A 15,891-nucleotide genomic window follows, 5' to 3' on the forward strand; every position below is an offset into this window, starting at 1 on the left:
GGCCCTTGTGTGGGTCCTCCTCACCCCCCAATCCCTTTCTCTTATCAATACTCCAAGGACCAAAATCTATATTCTGACCCCTAGCTTTCTCCCAGTTACTGCCGAGAGACAACCCCTTCTCTTCAGGGATGGTGTGTTCCCCAAACCGAAATGAAGCAAAACATTTCTACCTTCAAACTGAGGAAAGAAATAAACATATCTTCTGTCAACCTGTATTTTGAAAGTGTTATTTCTTTTCTGGGTTAAAAACAAAAACAAAAAAGACTCCTGATCAATTATTATTTAACAATTTTAAAATACATTTTAGACCATATACATTGCCATTTGATTTTTCTTTAAAAAGGGTTATTGTTAGGGATATATGTGTGTCGGTATGTGTGCGTGCGTGTGTCTGTGGGTTTCAGTACTTTTCAAAACAAAACATGAATGTACACAGTTTACGTTGTTTGGCACTCTTATGATTGTTAAAAAACAGTTAATACTGATCGTATTTTATACAAAACTGTAAACTATGTTCAAGTTTCTTTTTTAAAGGTTAGTTTCTTGACATCTTTCAAAAACTGTCACTGTTAAAGTAACAGAATCAAAAAGGAAAACCGACCTATGTAGTAAAAGAGACAGTTTTTGAAAGCACTTTATTAACGAAGCAATTGGTGAATCTGCACTTCCAATCGCTTTCTCTCCTCTGCAGAACAGGAGTTCTGGACAACTCGTGACTCGCCAGCAGTGGCTGCTTGTGAAAAGGAAGTATTTGCTCTCCAATCGCATTTTCACATCTTAGAGTAGACAAAGATGGCTCTTTAAGTTATTTTTTTGTTTTGTTTGTTTTCTTGCCTTTTAATACAAAAATCTACAGCTAAATCACTTTGCTAGAAAGATTATTTCCTTTCCTGCTTTGTACACTTATAAAGCAGAATTTGCTTTCATGAGGAAAAAAAATATAAAAAACAACATTTCATGCACAAAATGCAAATCAAATAGAATTAAAAAGCTGCTTTTCTTTTCTTCTTTTCTTTTCTTTGTTTTGTGTAGGGTGCAAAGTAACCTGGGTGCAAAGTAGCCTGTTTAGGAAAGATTAAATAGGTTGGACAGAACAATTTCTACTGCAACATCTGTTCCCAGATCATTATAATGGAATTTTCCGCCTTTTCTTGGCTTTAGTTGAAGTTGGTCAGATGGTCTCTTAGAAGACAGAAGAGGCGTATCTTGTGGCTTCTGTTGAACATTCCGACTAGGCTAAAGTCTTCTGTCTTGATCTCTACAGTATAGAGATGACCATTTGCACCACAGGTCTAAATTACGCCTCTTGGTCAACTGCCATGTTGTTTGTTGTGTGAAACAATGCCTGTTTTGGATAAATGGCCATAGTACACGTCTAAAACTTGTTTCAAAATTAAATTGTTGAGCAGAAATTCCTGTTGCTTAAGCATAAAGTAATATCGATGCCCAAAGCACATAACATAACTGCAGCCCTGAAAATATCCTGAGCAAGTACTTCTCTGAAGTGTGGACTATGGACCTCCAGAGCAATTGCAAAACTTGCCAGTGAATTGCAGTTCCAGTTAATTTGAACATGACAGGGGAATTACTTGGTGAAATGCATTGGTGTTTATATATTAACTACTACTTTCAGTTGAATTGACTCAGGTAATATTCAAATTTTGACCGGCCCCCTGTCTTCTTTTTTCTTTGGGTCACTGCCTCCTTTTTGGACTGTATCGCCTGCAAAGGCCACTGTGGCTCTCCTTCTCCTTCCAGACTTTGGCTGGAGAAAGGCTTTCCTGGCCACTGTGGACTCTCAGCATTCTCGACTGGAACAGTGGCATTCCCATGCCAGATCCGGAGCTTAAGTCTTGGCAGCATAGAGAGGATAATAAGAGTATAAAAGGCTTCACACATCACAAGCTTACATGATAGAGTGATGACTTGTAATTTTCAGTCTCCTGTCCAGATTCAGATGCCTTACTTCTGACCTATTTCATCAAAGAGTTGATATTTGACAATCTTCTACTCGCTCCTAAAAAGACTTTGTTTGGAAAGCTGCATTTTCCTGAAGTTTGGAACACAAACTTACAAAGCCTGAGAGAACCTGGATGCTAAGAAGAGTGATGTCAAATCTGCTAAACTCACTGAGTTTCTTTTTTCCATCAAAATGGGGAAGGTAGGAAGTACCAATGGAGTGTAGGTCTTTCTCCTTGACACCATTTTCCAGTTTGGGTAGAAGTTTGCTACAGTATAAATTGCCAGTTGTTGCAGGCAAGACCAAGGCAGCCTTTCTCTGCCAGGGGCTCTTTCGGAACCTTTTCATTGATAGGCTACAGAAACACCCTATAACTGCTGCCTAATCTCCTGGCAGTTACTTCCTTTCGTTTCTATCCAGCACAATTTAGAATTCCCACTTGGCACAAACACATATTCTGTCATTATAAATTATATGGCACTTAGGAAGTCTGTTCATATATAAGATGTCACTTGTCCCAGGACACAAATAGGAGAATTTATTTAGAAAGAAAGTTAATAATAATTATGTAGGCAAATTTGGGAATTAGACACCACCTTTGATGTCTCTCAATGGCTTCGGGTGGCAATCTTGCCAAGGACTCTGCCCATTTGGCTTCTTTTCCCACCATCATCCCCAGGCTGGCCAAGCAGCACCTTTTTCTGTCCTCAAATGTAGGCATGGAAGCAGTATATGCCAGCACCAGCCCTGGTGAGGAAGATGAACACTTTCTGCACCATGGCTACATTGGAACTGAATCTACTTATTTAGTGCCACATTTCAACATCTAACACTGCAAGTGAACCGTCCAATTCACTGTTGAGCTCCTCTCCGAGAGCCCTGCAGCCTGATCGAGCACCACCTGGGGAGTTCTCCCACTCCTGGAAGGGGGTGATTGCATATGTGTGACCATACCAAGAAAAAATCAGTAGCATATTAGCATTCCAGACCTAAATTATTTAGTGTTTCAGACAGTTACCTACTTAACAAATAGTATTTCATTTAGAAATTCCTTCCTAAATGCTTGTTCGCAGCATCTTATGAAAGTCGTTCAGTTAGCCTATCTGTTCCTGTTTTAGTCCTGGTTATCTTACTGTTCTTTTCCAGCCCTTGTCCATCATTTATATCTGGAATTAGTACTATTATGCAGTATACACAACATACGAAAACACAGCTGCTGATTCTTTAGCTGGTGTTCTTCTTCATATGTATCCATTCCCCCCCCAAAAAACCTACAATGCTGTCATATTTTATTTATTAGATTTATGTGCCACTATCTAATCTATGTTATTATGATGATTCATTACATAGACAGCCAGATATTTAGACTGGATTTGGCATTTCGATCCACTTATGGAGTCATTTCCAAGGATCTGGGATAGGCAAATGTTATTATTATTATTAAATTTGTACTCTTTCAACTACACAACCTGTTCACCTTACCATTTCTATCCAAGGTTCCCTCTATATTTAAATCATTGTCACCTTATTTTTCTGCATAAAATAAGATTTATATAGATTATCGGGTGAGTCCATGTGTTCCTCTTAGGCGGGGCAGAACTATTGTTAAAATGTTCACCAATGGCAGACAGCATGAAACTTTAGTAAGGGAAAAGGAGGGAACACAATGAATGATGGCGCTAGTTGTGCAGCCATGGAAAGACTTCTCTTCCTCCTGGGATAGTCCTACATCCACAATATAACAATCAACATGGTTCACAAGGTTGGCAGGGAGAGAACAAACTGACAGCATGTGGGATTGTTTTTCTCAGGTTGAAGACAATAAGGCCTTGCTTAGTATACAATTGTTCTTCAACTGTACGCTTCATGTGCTGATAGGTTGATCAGAGCTACTGTGCTAGCTAAACGGGAGCACAGCACTGCTCAAAAACTGGAGTAGGGAGCTATGTCTTCCTCTGGAATTTATTGGTAATAGATTTGGCCTGATTTTAACTGAGGATTCCCACATACTAACATTGCTCATTACTCTGCACTGGGATCAGAGCCCCAATTCTTTTTTCTGAAATATGAGGAAAGAATAGAAAACAGTGTTTTTCTTGGGCAGAGAAATCCTTGTATTTCTACCGCTTATTATTTGCCAAAGGGCAAAAATAACTGAAGTGTGTTTTTTTTTATTTTCCAGGCCCAACAGTCCCCTCCCCCACCTTTTATTCATATGGAGAGGACACAAGAAGAGAAACTGGTGCCAAATCAAGCTTATGGCATGTGGATAAACTCCATCTTTGTCTAATTCCTGTTGCTTAATGCAACCAAACACAAGAATGCCAGTGGCAGGGGCAACATTCCTTGTTCATGTTTCTGAATTAAGGCTCTTTCTGAAAAATTACACTTCTCCTGCTACCTTGCTTGTTCCATCTGATTTGCTTGCCTAGAGAACGGAACAACAAAATTGAAAAATGAAAATCATGTGCACACACACAGAGCTGGTGGCCTCTCTGACAAACCTTTTCTTCCCTTTACTGTCTCAAGGTGAGTCTCACAAGAACACAGAAATCAGCCTTGCGTTGAATCAGAGGGCTAACCAGGTAGGCCAATTTGGCCTGCACTGAGCAGCAGCATTCAAATCAGGGACTGCATGCATGGCAACCATGGAGACCCTTCAGGTACCTCCTCCCAACTGGCCCACCCTTCCTAGGCTGTCCTTTGGGACCAGCCAGAAGGCTCAGTTGGTCTGGATGGTGCCACTGACCCACCTGACGTGGAAGGTAGTACCCCACGGCGGCTAAGCTGCCTTTCTCTGTAGCCTTGGCACTCTGACAGGCTGTTAATTATTTAACACTGTTAATTACTAGTTTTCGTTCCTCATTCATTTTCTTGTAAATGAGTGCCAATCTCAAAAACTCTGAATTATTCTATCAGGATTCTCCATGCATTTTAGCCATTCCTGTACAAGGCTTAGCTTCCTGCAAGTCCTTGTATCACATTTACTTTGAATAATTGCTGAGCTGAGATCATCGCTACCCCTGGCTCAAAACTCTGCTTCCATGTTGTCTGAAGCATCTGGTAGTTCCAAGACCCCAGGCTCATAAAGCTCTCACTGCCCCCAATAGAACTGATTCACTCATGGGGAGCATCAGCCACGTAACAATTAGGCAAATTGGTAGGTGAAGCTTGGCCTCCAAAACATAGTGCTGACTCTAGTCCACATATCTTTTCTCTTACCTACTGTTTAATCCATATACTTGTCTTTTTTTTCCCTGAGGAAGAAGTGGGGTATTGAAATATGGAGCGATTGACTGGATGGCACCCACAATTCACTAAAGTCCCTGAGTGGTGATGGCCTATTTTGTGCCAGCAGAAGAAAATAAAGCATGCCTACAGTTTGTGCTGTCCTGAGAGTTCTGACAATATTTATTGTTTCTTCTTCTTTCTCCTCCTTCCTTCCCAAAAAAGGAATTGTGATGGTAATACTTCATCCTGAGTTTTGACTAGTCCAGGATGATCATCAGACTCATCAAGCATTTTCATCAAGATCTTTTCTGCTCCTATTCTCTTCTGTGTTGCTTCTCCAGCATTAGAGAAGCAGATTAAACAAAAGCAGGTTGAACAAACATGTTTTTGAAATGCTGATCAAGAGTGACCTAGCACAAGAATCAAGATAGAAAGAGGGATGCTGGTTCAGGGTCTTTGGGAAGTCCTGGCTGCTCCATAGCTCTCAGAAGGATGGCCTTGTGATTTTGCGGCTGATATACTAATGAACTGAAATTGAGCCATTGTGATAGAGTTGGTAGACATATGAGAACTAACTGCAATTGTTAAAAGGATGTTAATTATGGGGTTGGATGTAGAGACAGTAGAAGTGGACAGACATGAATGGCCTGGGTAGGCGAAACCGTCATCCAAATAGTGATGTCACAGCAACACACTTTTCCCCCTTTTCCATCGTCACTGGCCACATTTTTTTTTGAAGTACAAACTTTCCTAGTTTATTTATGTCAAGAGCTGGACTTGGAGCAATTTTAACTGCACAAGTGAAGGAAATCTGTGTATTTGCAAGAATGAGAAAATAAGAAAATAAACGATTCCTTCATCAGTTAGTATTCTATGGGCACACACATTCTTGTGGGGTCATCGCTACTGACAATTACTTCATAGAGACCATAGAGGCAGAATTATTTGGTTTCCCGTACAGATTTTCACACCCAGAGGAAAGGTGGAGCAATGTCAACTTCTGGTTGCTCTAACTGCAGCTGGCTTCCGACTGTGGAGGCCCTCCTTCCAGATTTGGGCATCAGTGTGGTCACTAAGAGAGTTGGGGTGGTACCTCTTGGAAGGAAAATTATAATTGGTATAGATGAGTAGATCAAAATAGTTACCTTTGGGTGCTGACAAGCAGCTTTTTATATCTAATGTAAACTGGTAGCAGTAAAATCTACAGGAGTATTTTATATTGGTTTTGGTTATTTCCGTTTGCCACAGTGGAACAAATATAGCACGATATCAAAAGAAAACCAAGAAAATTTGGAATTTCTAGTACAGATCAGCTGCAGTCCCAGATTGGTTAGGTTTTACAGGACGTGCTGAAAACTGGAGAAAATAAGCAAAAACTTGAGCTGCGTTGGATGGGTAGTGGACTCAATGCAAAGAATGAGAAATTACAGACAGCCTGGAGATGAGGTAACTAAAGTCTGATGAGGAGTCGGATAAACATCGTTTGAGAAATGTGAAAATTACTTTGTACTGACCCAGAATATTACATTATGAAAGGCCTACAAACAAACAAAAAGGAGATATTATCCCCTATATAACAGAGTTAAAACTTGCAGCAAATTTTGGGGAAACTTTTTAAAGATGGTATCGTGTATGGAATGAAAAGAGTTACAGAAAGATGATTAATGTTGGAAAATGCTGTTGATGTCTGTAGAGCTGAGGAGTCGGCTGTAACTCACTTAAAAGGAAACTGAAATTCTGAGGAGTCAAATATTAAACTCAACCAAAGGTACATATCTTAGCAATCAGTCGGGATGCCAAAGGACAGAGACTGGAAGCACCTACGTCCCTAGAGTTTATACTCCTGAAACAGCCTGCTAAGCTGTTGAGGCAGAAAGAAGGAGAGGAAAGCTTAGACATTTTGCAGAACTGTATAGAACTAATGACAAACATGTTATGTGCTCTGAATGAAGAACTTTTAAAATAGAGGGAATAAAGGATGAACAAGTTGTTCATTTAATTACGACACTGAAATTTTAAGATTTATAGGGACACAAGCAAATGCTGGATCTTACTGAATAGTTGCAGAAAAAAAATGTGAAATAAACTTCAGGTATAACCCTATGAGTTTGATATTAAAGTTCTAGTTGTGGATTTTAGGTTCTTTTTTAGGTTAGTGCAGTAATTCATTTAAATCTCGTATTGAGAGTTTTTGCAAGAAGTAGAATTTTAAATTCATGTGTAGTATAGCATATGAATTTTAAAAAATGATTTTTAGATTAGGATACCTAACAGGACATGAAATGAAATGAATCAAATTGAATTAACAAGTACTTCCTGTGCACCAAGAAATAGTCTGGTAATAATAAAAACTGAACAAGAATTGAATAGAGTGGAACGCAGGAGTTGTAATAAAAGTAGATGACTGCTGAATGAGTAAACCCAATACTAATTATGGAGAAAACAGGATGGAAACAAAGATATGTTTCAGTTCCAGGAATTTAAATAAAGCTATTTTAAGAAAACACTATTATTACTAAGTGAAGAAGAAGATTTAGAGGGACCACAATTCTTTATTGTTTTCAATGCAAGTAGTTTTTTTAAAAAATGCAGTTAGATTACAGGACCTTGGAGAGATGAATTTTTAGTACGTCTTTAGATAAGTACAAATTTAAAAGTTTGTTTGGGGTTTTTCCCCAGAACTCTATAAAATGCAGCAGATTCTAGATGTTTTAGAAGCAGTCTTGTGCTTTGTGACATTTAATGTAGATATTCTGACATAGGTTACGGATAAACAACACAAGAATTAACAAGTTTTCAAAAAGGTGGAGAAAAAATTTAAATTAAAGAAATGAAGCTGTATGCTTAGATTAAATGAGGTAACGTTTTTGGAATATATGTTAACTACAGTGCTGTGAAACCTGACAAAATGAAGATTGACACTATTGTTAATGTACCGAGCAATATTTAAGTTTGGCCAATTATTTAGCAAAACATCTTCTGGAAATGGACACTGGCACAACTGCATTAAGCAAATTGGTGCTGCAGGATATGTAATTACGGTGGATGCCAACTGATGAAGAAAAAAGTAATAAATTAAGAAGATTGTTAACAAAGGCACCCACATTACTATATAAGGTGAAAAACTGTAAATTCTGGTGCATCTGATTTAGATGCAGTATTGCTACCAGGATGTACAAGAATTCTCTTTATTTCCAGAAAACACTTTCAGTAGAACTTTGATCATAAATCTTTGAAAGCTATTTTTAAGGAACCGTTATACTGTTCACGTTTAGGAATCCAAAGATGGTTATTGATGTAGCAATCACAATAAATGTTTTGTGTCTGGAAATAGCCAATAATTGCATGTGGTCTGCTTGTCTAGCGGGCTTTTATGAAACAAAGATGTGCAGGATGCCTTATTTATGATAGAAAAATACAAGAATTTAAAGATACTACATTAAATGACAGAACATTACAATTATTCAGGAGAATGAAATGAAAATGAGCATATCCCAAAAAGGAAAGACGTTCGAGAGGATGTAAAAAAATACTAGAATTGAAGAAAGAAGTTAAGCATTTACTTTTCAAGAATGATACAGTGGTCATCCTTGAACAGCCAGCAGTGAGAATTTCAAATTAATACATCAAAGGCCTTTGTGTAAGAGAGAGGCTAAAAAGGTTTTCCTTTGGCTAGGTGTGAATATTCCAAAGATAATGTACAAGGCAGATCAGATTTTAAGAAATATAAAGAATCAACTGAAATGCATGGATTAGTCTATGAGAGCTTAGCAGAAGTTGGGAATGACTATGTTTTAATTTTAAAAACATTTTGTACTAATTGTTTTTCTAAATTTCATGAAATTCAGAATTTTTGTTTAGTCAAATAATAATTTTGCATTGTCTCTTCATAAAGTGTGGAATCTCTGAAGAGATTGTTTTACTTTGCTTTATTTGTCTTGATGCTTTTGGATTTTGCTCTTCTACTGTGTTTCTTTTAATAAGTTGGTTTTTAATTGTCAGCCACTGAGAGGTGTTTGGAAGTGGGGCAGCTTATAAATTAAATAAATTTTATATCGTACAATTACATTGTATAATTTTGTACATTATACATTTTGTATAAATTTTACATTGTGTCGCCACAATGTAAAAAAGATGTTGAGAATCTAGAAAGAATGCAGAGAAGAGCAACAAAAGTGATTAGGGGCTAAAACATATAAAGAATGGTTACAGGAATCGAGTGTGTCTGGTTTAATGAAAAGAAGGACTAGGGGGGACGTGATAGCAGTCTTTCAATATCTGAGGGGCTCCCACAAAGAAAGCAGGGGTCAATCTATTCTCCAAAGCACCTGAAGGCAGGACAAGAAGCAACAGATGGAAATTAATCAAGGAGAGAAGCAATCTAGAATTAAGGAGAAATTTCCTGACAGTGAGAACAATTAATCAGTGGAACAACCTGCCTCCAGAGGTTGTGGGTGCTCCATCACTGGAAGTTTATAAGAAGAGATTGGACAATCATTTGACTGAAATGGTAGAGGGTTTCCTGCCTGAGCAGGGCGTTGGACAACAAGACCTCCAAGATCTCTTTCAACTCTGTTATTCTATAGATAAAATAGAAGACAAAATAAAATAATAAAATAAATAAATAAATAAACAACAGATAATGGGCCACAATTTTGCTCACTGGAATTTGCAAATAATTATAACTTCATGGACTCTGCTCCTAGGTCATATTACATCCAAACAAAAGAGATTAGAAAAAGAACTAGAAAAAGATTAGAATTAGAATTAGATAAAGGATCAATCTAAACTTTACTGCCACTTGAAATTCTTTCGGGTCCATCTCTGGCATCAAGAAATAAGGGCAGGTGGCAGGTAAATCTGTGGCAACCCAAAGGGGACCCACCCAACCAGGGCAAAGTCAACTTGAAGGAAGGGAACAGAGCAGCAGCAGCAGCAGCCTTCCTTTATGACACTTATTGGCAAGTCAATTCAGCAAGAGTCTTCTACCTTTTTCACACCTACAACTCTCGGTCCTATTCCACCAATGGACAATACAAATCCCTCCCTCACCCCAGAAAATATACATTCACCCCAGGAAAGCAAACACTCCCAAACTTCTAAAAGTCGTAAATGCAGCTTACAAACATTCCTTTGTCTTCAACACACTCACAGCAGATCCCCCCCCACCCGCCGTAATTTCCCATTTCTGCCCAAACAGTTGCAAAATACGGGTTCTGTTGTTTTAAACAAATCCTTATGCACCTATAAGATAGAAGGTGACAAAATAAAGGAAACTCATGCTTTGGGAGAATGTAGCTCCATCTTTCAAAAGAATCCACAAAGAAAGAAAAAATCTTAGAGTAACCTCACAGGTGAGGAACTGCACAATCTGTGAGCCAATGGAGCGGATCGCCAGGCATTTGCTGACACACTCTAGAGTCTAGAGCTAACTTTTGCAAGACTACTCTAAGAACTAAATTAGCTGCAATAATGAATTAAAAGAGACGATCACTCCCCTACCCACCCCTAGGGATGAAGCATTTCAAGCATAACAGAGAGGGGGAGGGAGGGAAGGTAGGAAAATCCCTGAAAACCATTCCCTCCTCCTTCAACAAACCCACATAGCCCACCACACAAACTCTTTGTGCGCATCATGTGCTGAAAAGAGGAATAACGATTTGCAGAAATTAAATAAAAGGTGGGGATGAAGTGAAAAATTGGTCATAATTTAGAGAATAACCAAACCCCAAAGATCGCCACACTCCTGTGTTGTTGTCATAGTTTGAGTGTCTTCCCCTATTCTTTCTCTGGTCTGCAGGCATCAATTTACATAGTACAACCAGTAAACCAGGTTGAAGAATCCAAAAGTGATGGGGAAAATGATCCGTGACCATTTGTCAATGGTGCTGACATCTGCCAGGTCAGGAATTTTGAGCTTCAGCTTAGACGATCGTCGGCGGAGTCGGCAGTTGGCACGAGTACGGGCTGCAGCATGATGGGTCAGCGGGACGTGGCGTTCAACTGGTGGGTGGTGTCCAAAACCATCTCGAGGGGCCAGCTGCTTGCGGAACTGGATCCCTGATCCTTCAAAGGACATGACAGAGTTTCGTGATTCACCTGCTGTGGTCATCATGTCAGAAGCTAATAATTCATTGTTCATTTCCAAAGAGCTGAGAAGAATGTTGCCATAAGGGTCCACCTGAAAAAAAGGTCCAAAGATATTGCACAGTATTAACATTTTATCTGTACGATGGATGATACCTGAACACAGGTGTTGATGTCATAAATGATACATTTGTTTGAGCAGCTTTTTCACAAATTTGTAGGGAAAGAATCAAGTGTGAAAGTACAGGTAGTCTTCAGGTTACAATGACAATTGAGACCAAATTTTCCATTGCTAAGTGATGCCATCTAACTATGTCACTTAGCAGTCCTGGTTACTGTTGTAATCCAAGGACTCTGTGGGTTATTAAGACAGGACCTTATGTGATTGTGACTTTTACCTTCCTACTGCCTTCTCCACTGACTTTGCTTATAGGAAGCGAGCAGGGAGCATCACAAATCATGAACATGTGGCCATGAGAAAGGTTTAATGGCTGGAACTCCAAGGACTGGTTGTGAGTACTATTTGTTCAGCACTGTCATCTCTGAACAGTCGCTAAATGGTCGCAATCTGAGAACTACCTGTAAAGGTTTTGCAGGAAGAGAAAGCAAACATTATGTATGAACAAGTATTAAAAAAACAGATCACTCTTCCAATACAGTAAATGAAAAATAGAGATAAGGAAAGAGGTTGTGGGAGCTGCTTGGAAAAGAGTGAGAAGAATTATGTGACAGAGACAAGGAAACAGGTGGTGTTATACCAGGAGGAAATATGAAGAAAGACGCTTGGTGGAAGGACAAAGCGAGAGAGACTCTGGATTAGAAAACCTGCATTTAAGAAAAGGATTGCTACAAAAAGTGAGGAAGGTATAATCTTTATATAGAGAAAAATAGAGTTTCACAGAAGGTAATAAAGAAAACCCTAAAGAGCACTTAGGAACAGAATGAAAAATAAAAATGATAAAAGCTTTGGGATGAAACTAAATTGAGGGAATGCTACAAAGAGTATTTAAGAAATTTGTATATGTACATTTTATATCTATAAAGATAATGGTTACTTGAAGATTGGAATTAATAATAAACTATATAAAAGTTTGTCAAAGGAAAACAGATGAAGAGGATATAATAAACGCTATGAAAATTTGAAAATGGTAATGATGCTGTTGTAGATATTAACATTTCAGCATTTGGATGTAGTTCCTTTATGACTAGATCTGCAACTTGTTTAAATCAGTCAGAATAGAGCTGGAATGGACCTTGGAGGTCTTCTAGTTCAACCCACTGGTCAAGCAGGAAGACCCTATACCATTTCAGAAAAGCCACTGTCCAGTCTCTTCTTACAAACCTCCAGTGATGAAGCACACACAACTTCTGATAGCAAGCTGCTCCACTGGTTGTCCTCACTCTTAGGAACTTTTTCCAGGTTGCTTCTCTCCATGATTGGTTTCCATCCATTGTTTTTTTGTCCTGCCCTCTGGTGCTTTGGAGAATAAATTGACTCCCTCCTGTTTGTGACAACCTCTCAGATACTTGGATACTGCTATCATGCCCTCCCCCCTAGTCCTTCTTTTCTCTAGATTAGTGAAACCCAAATCCTGCAATCATTCTTCATATGTTATAGTCTCCAGGCCTTTAATCATCCTAATTGCCCTTCTCTGCACTTTTCCCCAAAGTCTCAACATCTTTTTTGTAATGTGGTGACCAAAACTGGATGAGGTATTCCAGGTGTGACCTTGCTAAGGCTTTATAAAGTGGTACTAATACTTCATGTGATTTTGATTCTATGCCTCTGTTTATACAACCGAGGATTGTATTAGCTTTTTTGGCTACTGCCACACACTGCTGGCTCATATTTAAGTGATCATCCAATAGGACTCCAAGGTACCTCTCACAGTTACTGTTTTTGAGCAGGTTTCGCCTAATCTGTACTTGTACCATAAGTTTTTCCTGACTAAGCATAAAACCTTGCTTTTCTCCACATTAAATTTCATATTGTTGGATAGGGCTCATTGCTCAAATCTGTCAACATCTTTTTGGATCCTGAGCTTGTCTTCTGAGGTTCTGGCTATTCCTGTCATCTGCAAATGTTATGAGTTCCCCTTCTATTCCCTCATCTAAATCATTTATGAAGGTATTGAAGAGTACTGGCCCTAAGATGGAACCTTGTGGTACCCCATGACTTACTTCCCTCCATGTAGATATAGTACCATTAAGGATGACTCGTGTGAGTACAGTTTGTCAGCCAGTTACAAATCCATCTGGTGGTGATGCTATCAATCCATCTTTTTCTAGACATAGCATTTCGCTGGTGTACTAATTTAGTCACTTTGCCAAAGAATGAAATAAGATTGGTTTGGCATGATCTGCTTTTAACAAACCCATGCTGGCTTTTAGTTATAACTTTATTTGTTTCTAGATGTTCTGTTTTTTTTATTATCTTTTCCAGTATCTTCCCAGGTATTGATGTTAGGCTGACTGGTCTGTACTTTCCTGGATCTGTTTTACTTAGATGGGAACCACATCAGCTCTTTTCTAATCCTCTGGTAGTTCCCTGATGTTCCAGGATTTTTGAAAGATATGGTACAATGGTTCTGAGATGACATCCACCAGCTCCTTCAAAACTCTGGGATGAAATCCATCAGTTCCTAGTGGTTTACATTTGTTAAGATCAGATAGGTATTCTCTAACCATTTTCTTGCTTATTTTAATTTTTATTTCTACTCTGTCTTTTACAGTTAGGTTTTTGATAGGTTGGGCTATAGTTTCTTTTCCCAGTTGCAATGTATGGCAGTGAAAGTTGGACCATAAAAAAGGCTGAGCGCCAAAGAATTGAGGCCTTTGAACTATGGTGCTGGAGAAGACTCCTGCGAGTCCCTTGGACTGCAAGGCGATCAAACTGGTCAGTCCTAGAGGAGATCAACCCTGACTGCTCTTTAGAAGGCCAGATCCTGAAGCTAAAACTCAAATACTTTGGCCACCTAATGAGAAGGAAGGACTCACTGGAGAAGAGCCTAATGCTGGGAAAGATTGAGGGCAAGAGAAGAAGGGGATGACAGAGAATGAGGTGGCTGGATGGAGTCACTGAAGCAGGAGGCGTGAGCTTAAATGGACTCCAGAAGATGGTAGAGGACAGGAAGGCCTGGAGGAATGTTGTCCATAGGGTCGCGATGGGTCGGACACGACTTCGCAGCTAACAACAACAAAATAGTTCCTTTTTGCGTGAAGACTGATGCAAAGAATGAGTTAAGCAGCTCTGGTTTCTCTCTATTGCCTGTTACTTCCTTGACATCTTCCCTCTTAAGCGGACCTACTGTTTCCTTGACTTTTTTCTTATTATTTATATGTTGAAAGAAACTTTATTTATTATCTTTGACTCTTGTTGCAAGCCTGTGTTCATTCTGAGCCTTTGTTTACCCGACTTCATCTTTGCAGATTCAGACTATCTGCTGATACTCTGCCTTAGTTATGTGTCCCTCTTTCCATTTTTTGTACTTGTCCTTTTTGTCTTTCTTCACGTATATGGAGACTTGCATATGACCTAACAGTTGGAAGGCTGCCCTTGTTGTTCTCCAATAAAAGGGAAGCGCATACAGAAACAACTGGGGGATTGGCTTACACAGGGTGCTGGGAGAATCTCGGGCAGAATTCTACATTCTAAACCGGAAGCTACAGCCAGGCACTTTCCATTATGCTCCTGTGTCATCACTGCTATGCCAGCTGCATTGGTTACTAGTAGGCTTCCAGGTGTCCTTCAAGTTGGTTACTCTCCCCCCATTTCTTATGTGAATGAGGGAGCCTCTTCCACTTATTTTTTGTCTGTTGTGGAGTTAAGATATGTTTTACCCCTTGGCATTTTGGTAATGTAGCTCACATAACCTTCAAGATCTTCTTCCTTGCTCTCTACACTTAACACTCACAAGACACAACCTGTAGTTTGCTCGTAATTCTGCAATGAGGAAATCTACCAACCTGCTCTCTCACCCGCTTCTCCTCATATCGGTGCTTGTCCTCGTTAGTTGTCTTGTTGAGACGCTCGCTCTGTTTCTTCTGCTGCCAGGGGCCCCGGCCAAAGAAAATGTAGTTGACGAAGGCATATTCCAAGAGCGCCAGGAACACAAAAACAAAGCAGCCCATGAGATAGACATCGATGGCTTTGACGTAGGGGATTTTGGGCAGAGTTTCCCGAAGGTGCGTGTTGATGGTCGTCATGGTGAGGACTGTGGTGACTCCTGTGGAGGGAGAGTTCAGACATACATTTAGTGCTTTCAAACTGACTGTTGTCAGGAAAAGATTTTCAGTGGAGCAAGGGAGACTGCACAGCACTTTTTAAAAATGCTTTTGGAGACAATAAAAAACACAGGGCACCGGGGAGGGATGATTGTGTGAAAAGCCTGCACTAATTCTGCAAAAGAAAGCTGATTCCTGGCTGGACCGCCTCTCCTTAGGGGCCACGCAGCCTGCCTGTTTTATGGTCAGATTCTGGATTATGTAATCACTGTAACAAAATCCTGGGTTGCTCTGTCATCTACTTGACAACACTGTACAAGATCCGCAATACAAGCCTTGTGGGTTTGGGCATACTTTGATACAAGGGTGCTGGGAGTTGAATGGCATAT

The 15,891-nt window shown here is 39.5% G+C and overlaps 1 protein-coding gene across 2 annotated transcripts in view; it reads right to left on the reverse strand.

Moving 5' to 3' along the window:
* Nucleotides 1–10,994: 10,994 nt before the first annotated feature.
* LOC310645860 (gamma-aminobutyric acid receptor subunit beta-4) overlaps nt 10,995–15,891 on the reverse strand; it is a gene marked incomplete at both ends in the record, with an annotated part of 36,768 nt that continues 31,871 nt past the window's right edge. The window contains 2 exons of one of the 2 annotated variants that reach the window (XM_083371883.1): nt 10,995–11,372; nt 15,257–15,504. In XM_083371883.1, the coding sequence (XP_083228009.1) occupies nt 10,995–11,372; nt 15,257–15,504 (626 nt within the window). Of the gene's footprint in view, nt 11,373–15,244; nt 15,505–15,891 lie in introns of both variants that reach the window. The other variant, XM_083371882.1, reaches the window with a different exon arrangement.

This window comes from Vipera ursinii (assembly GCF_947247035.1).
Source record: "Vipera ursinii genome assembly, chromosome: 12".
In the NCBI taxonomy this organism is placed as follows: domain Eukaryota; kingdom Metazoa; phylum Chordata; class Lepidosauria; order Squamata; family Viperidae; genus Vipera; species Vipera ursinii.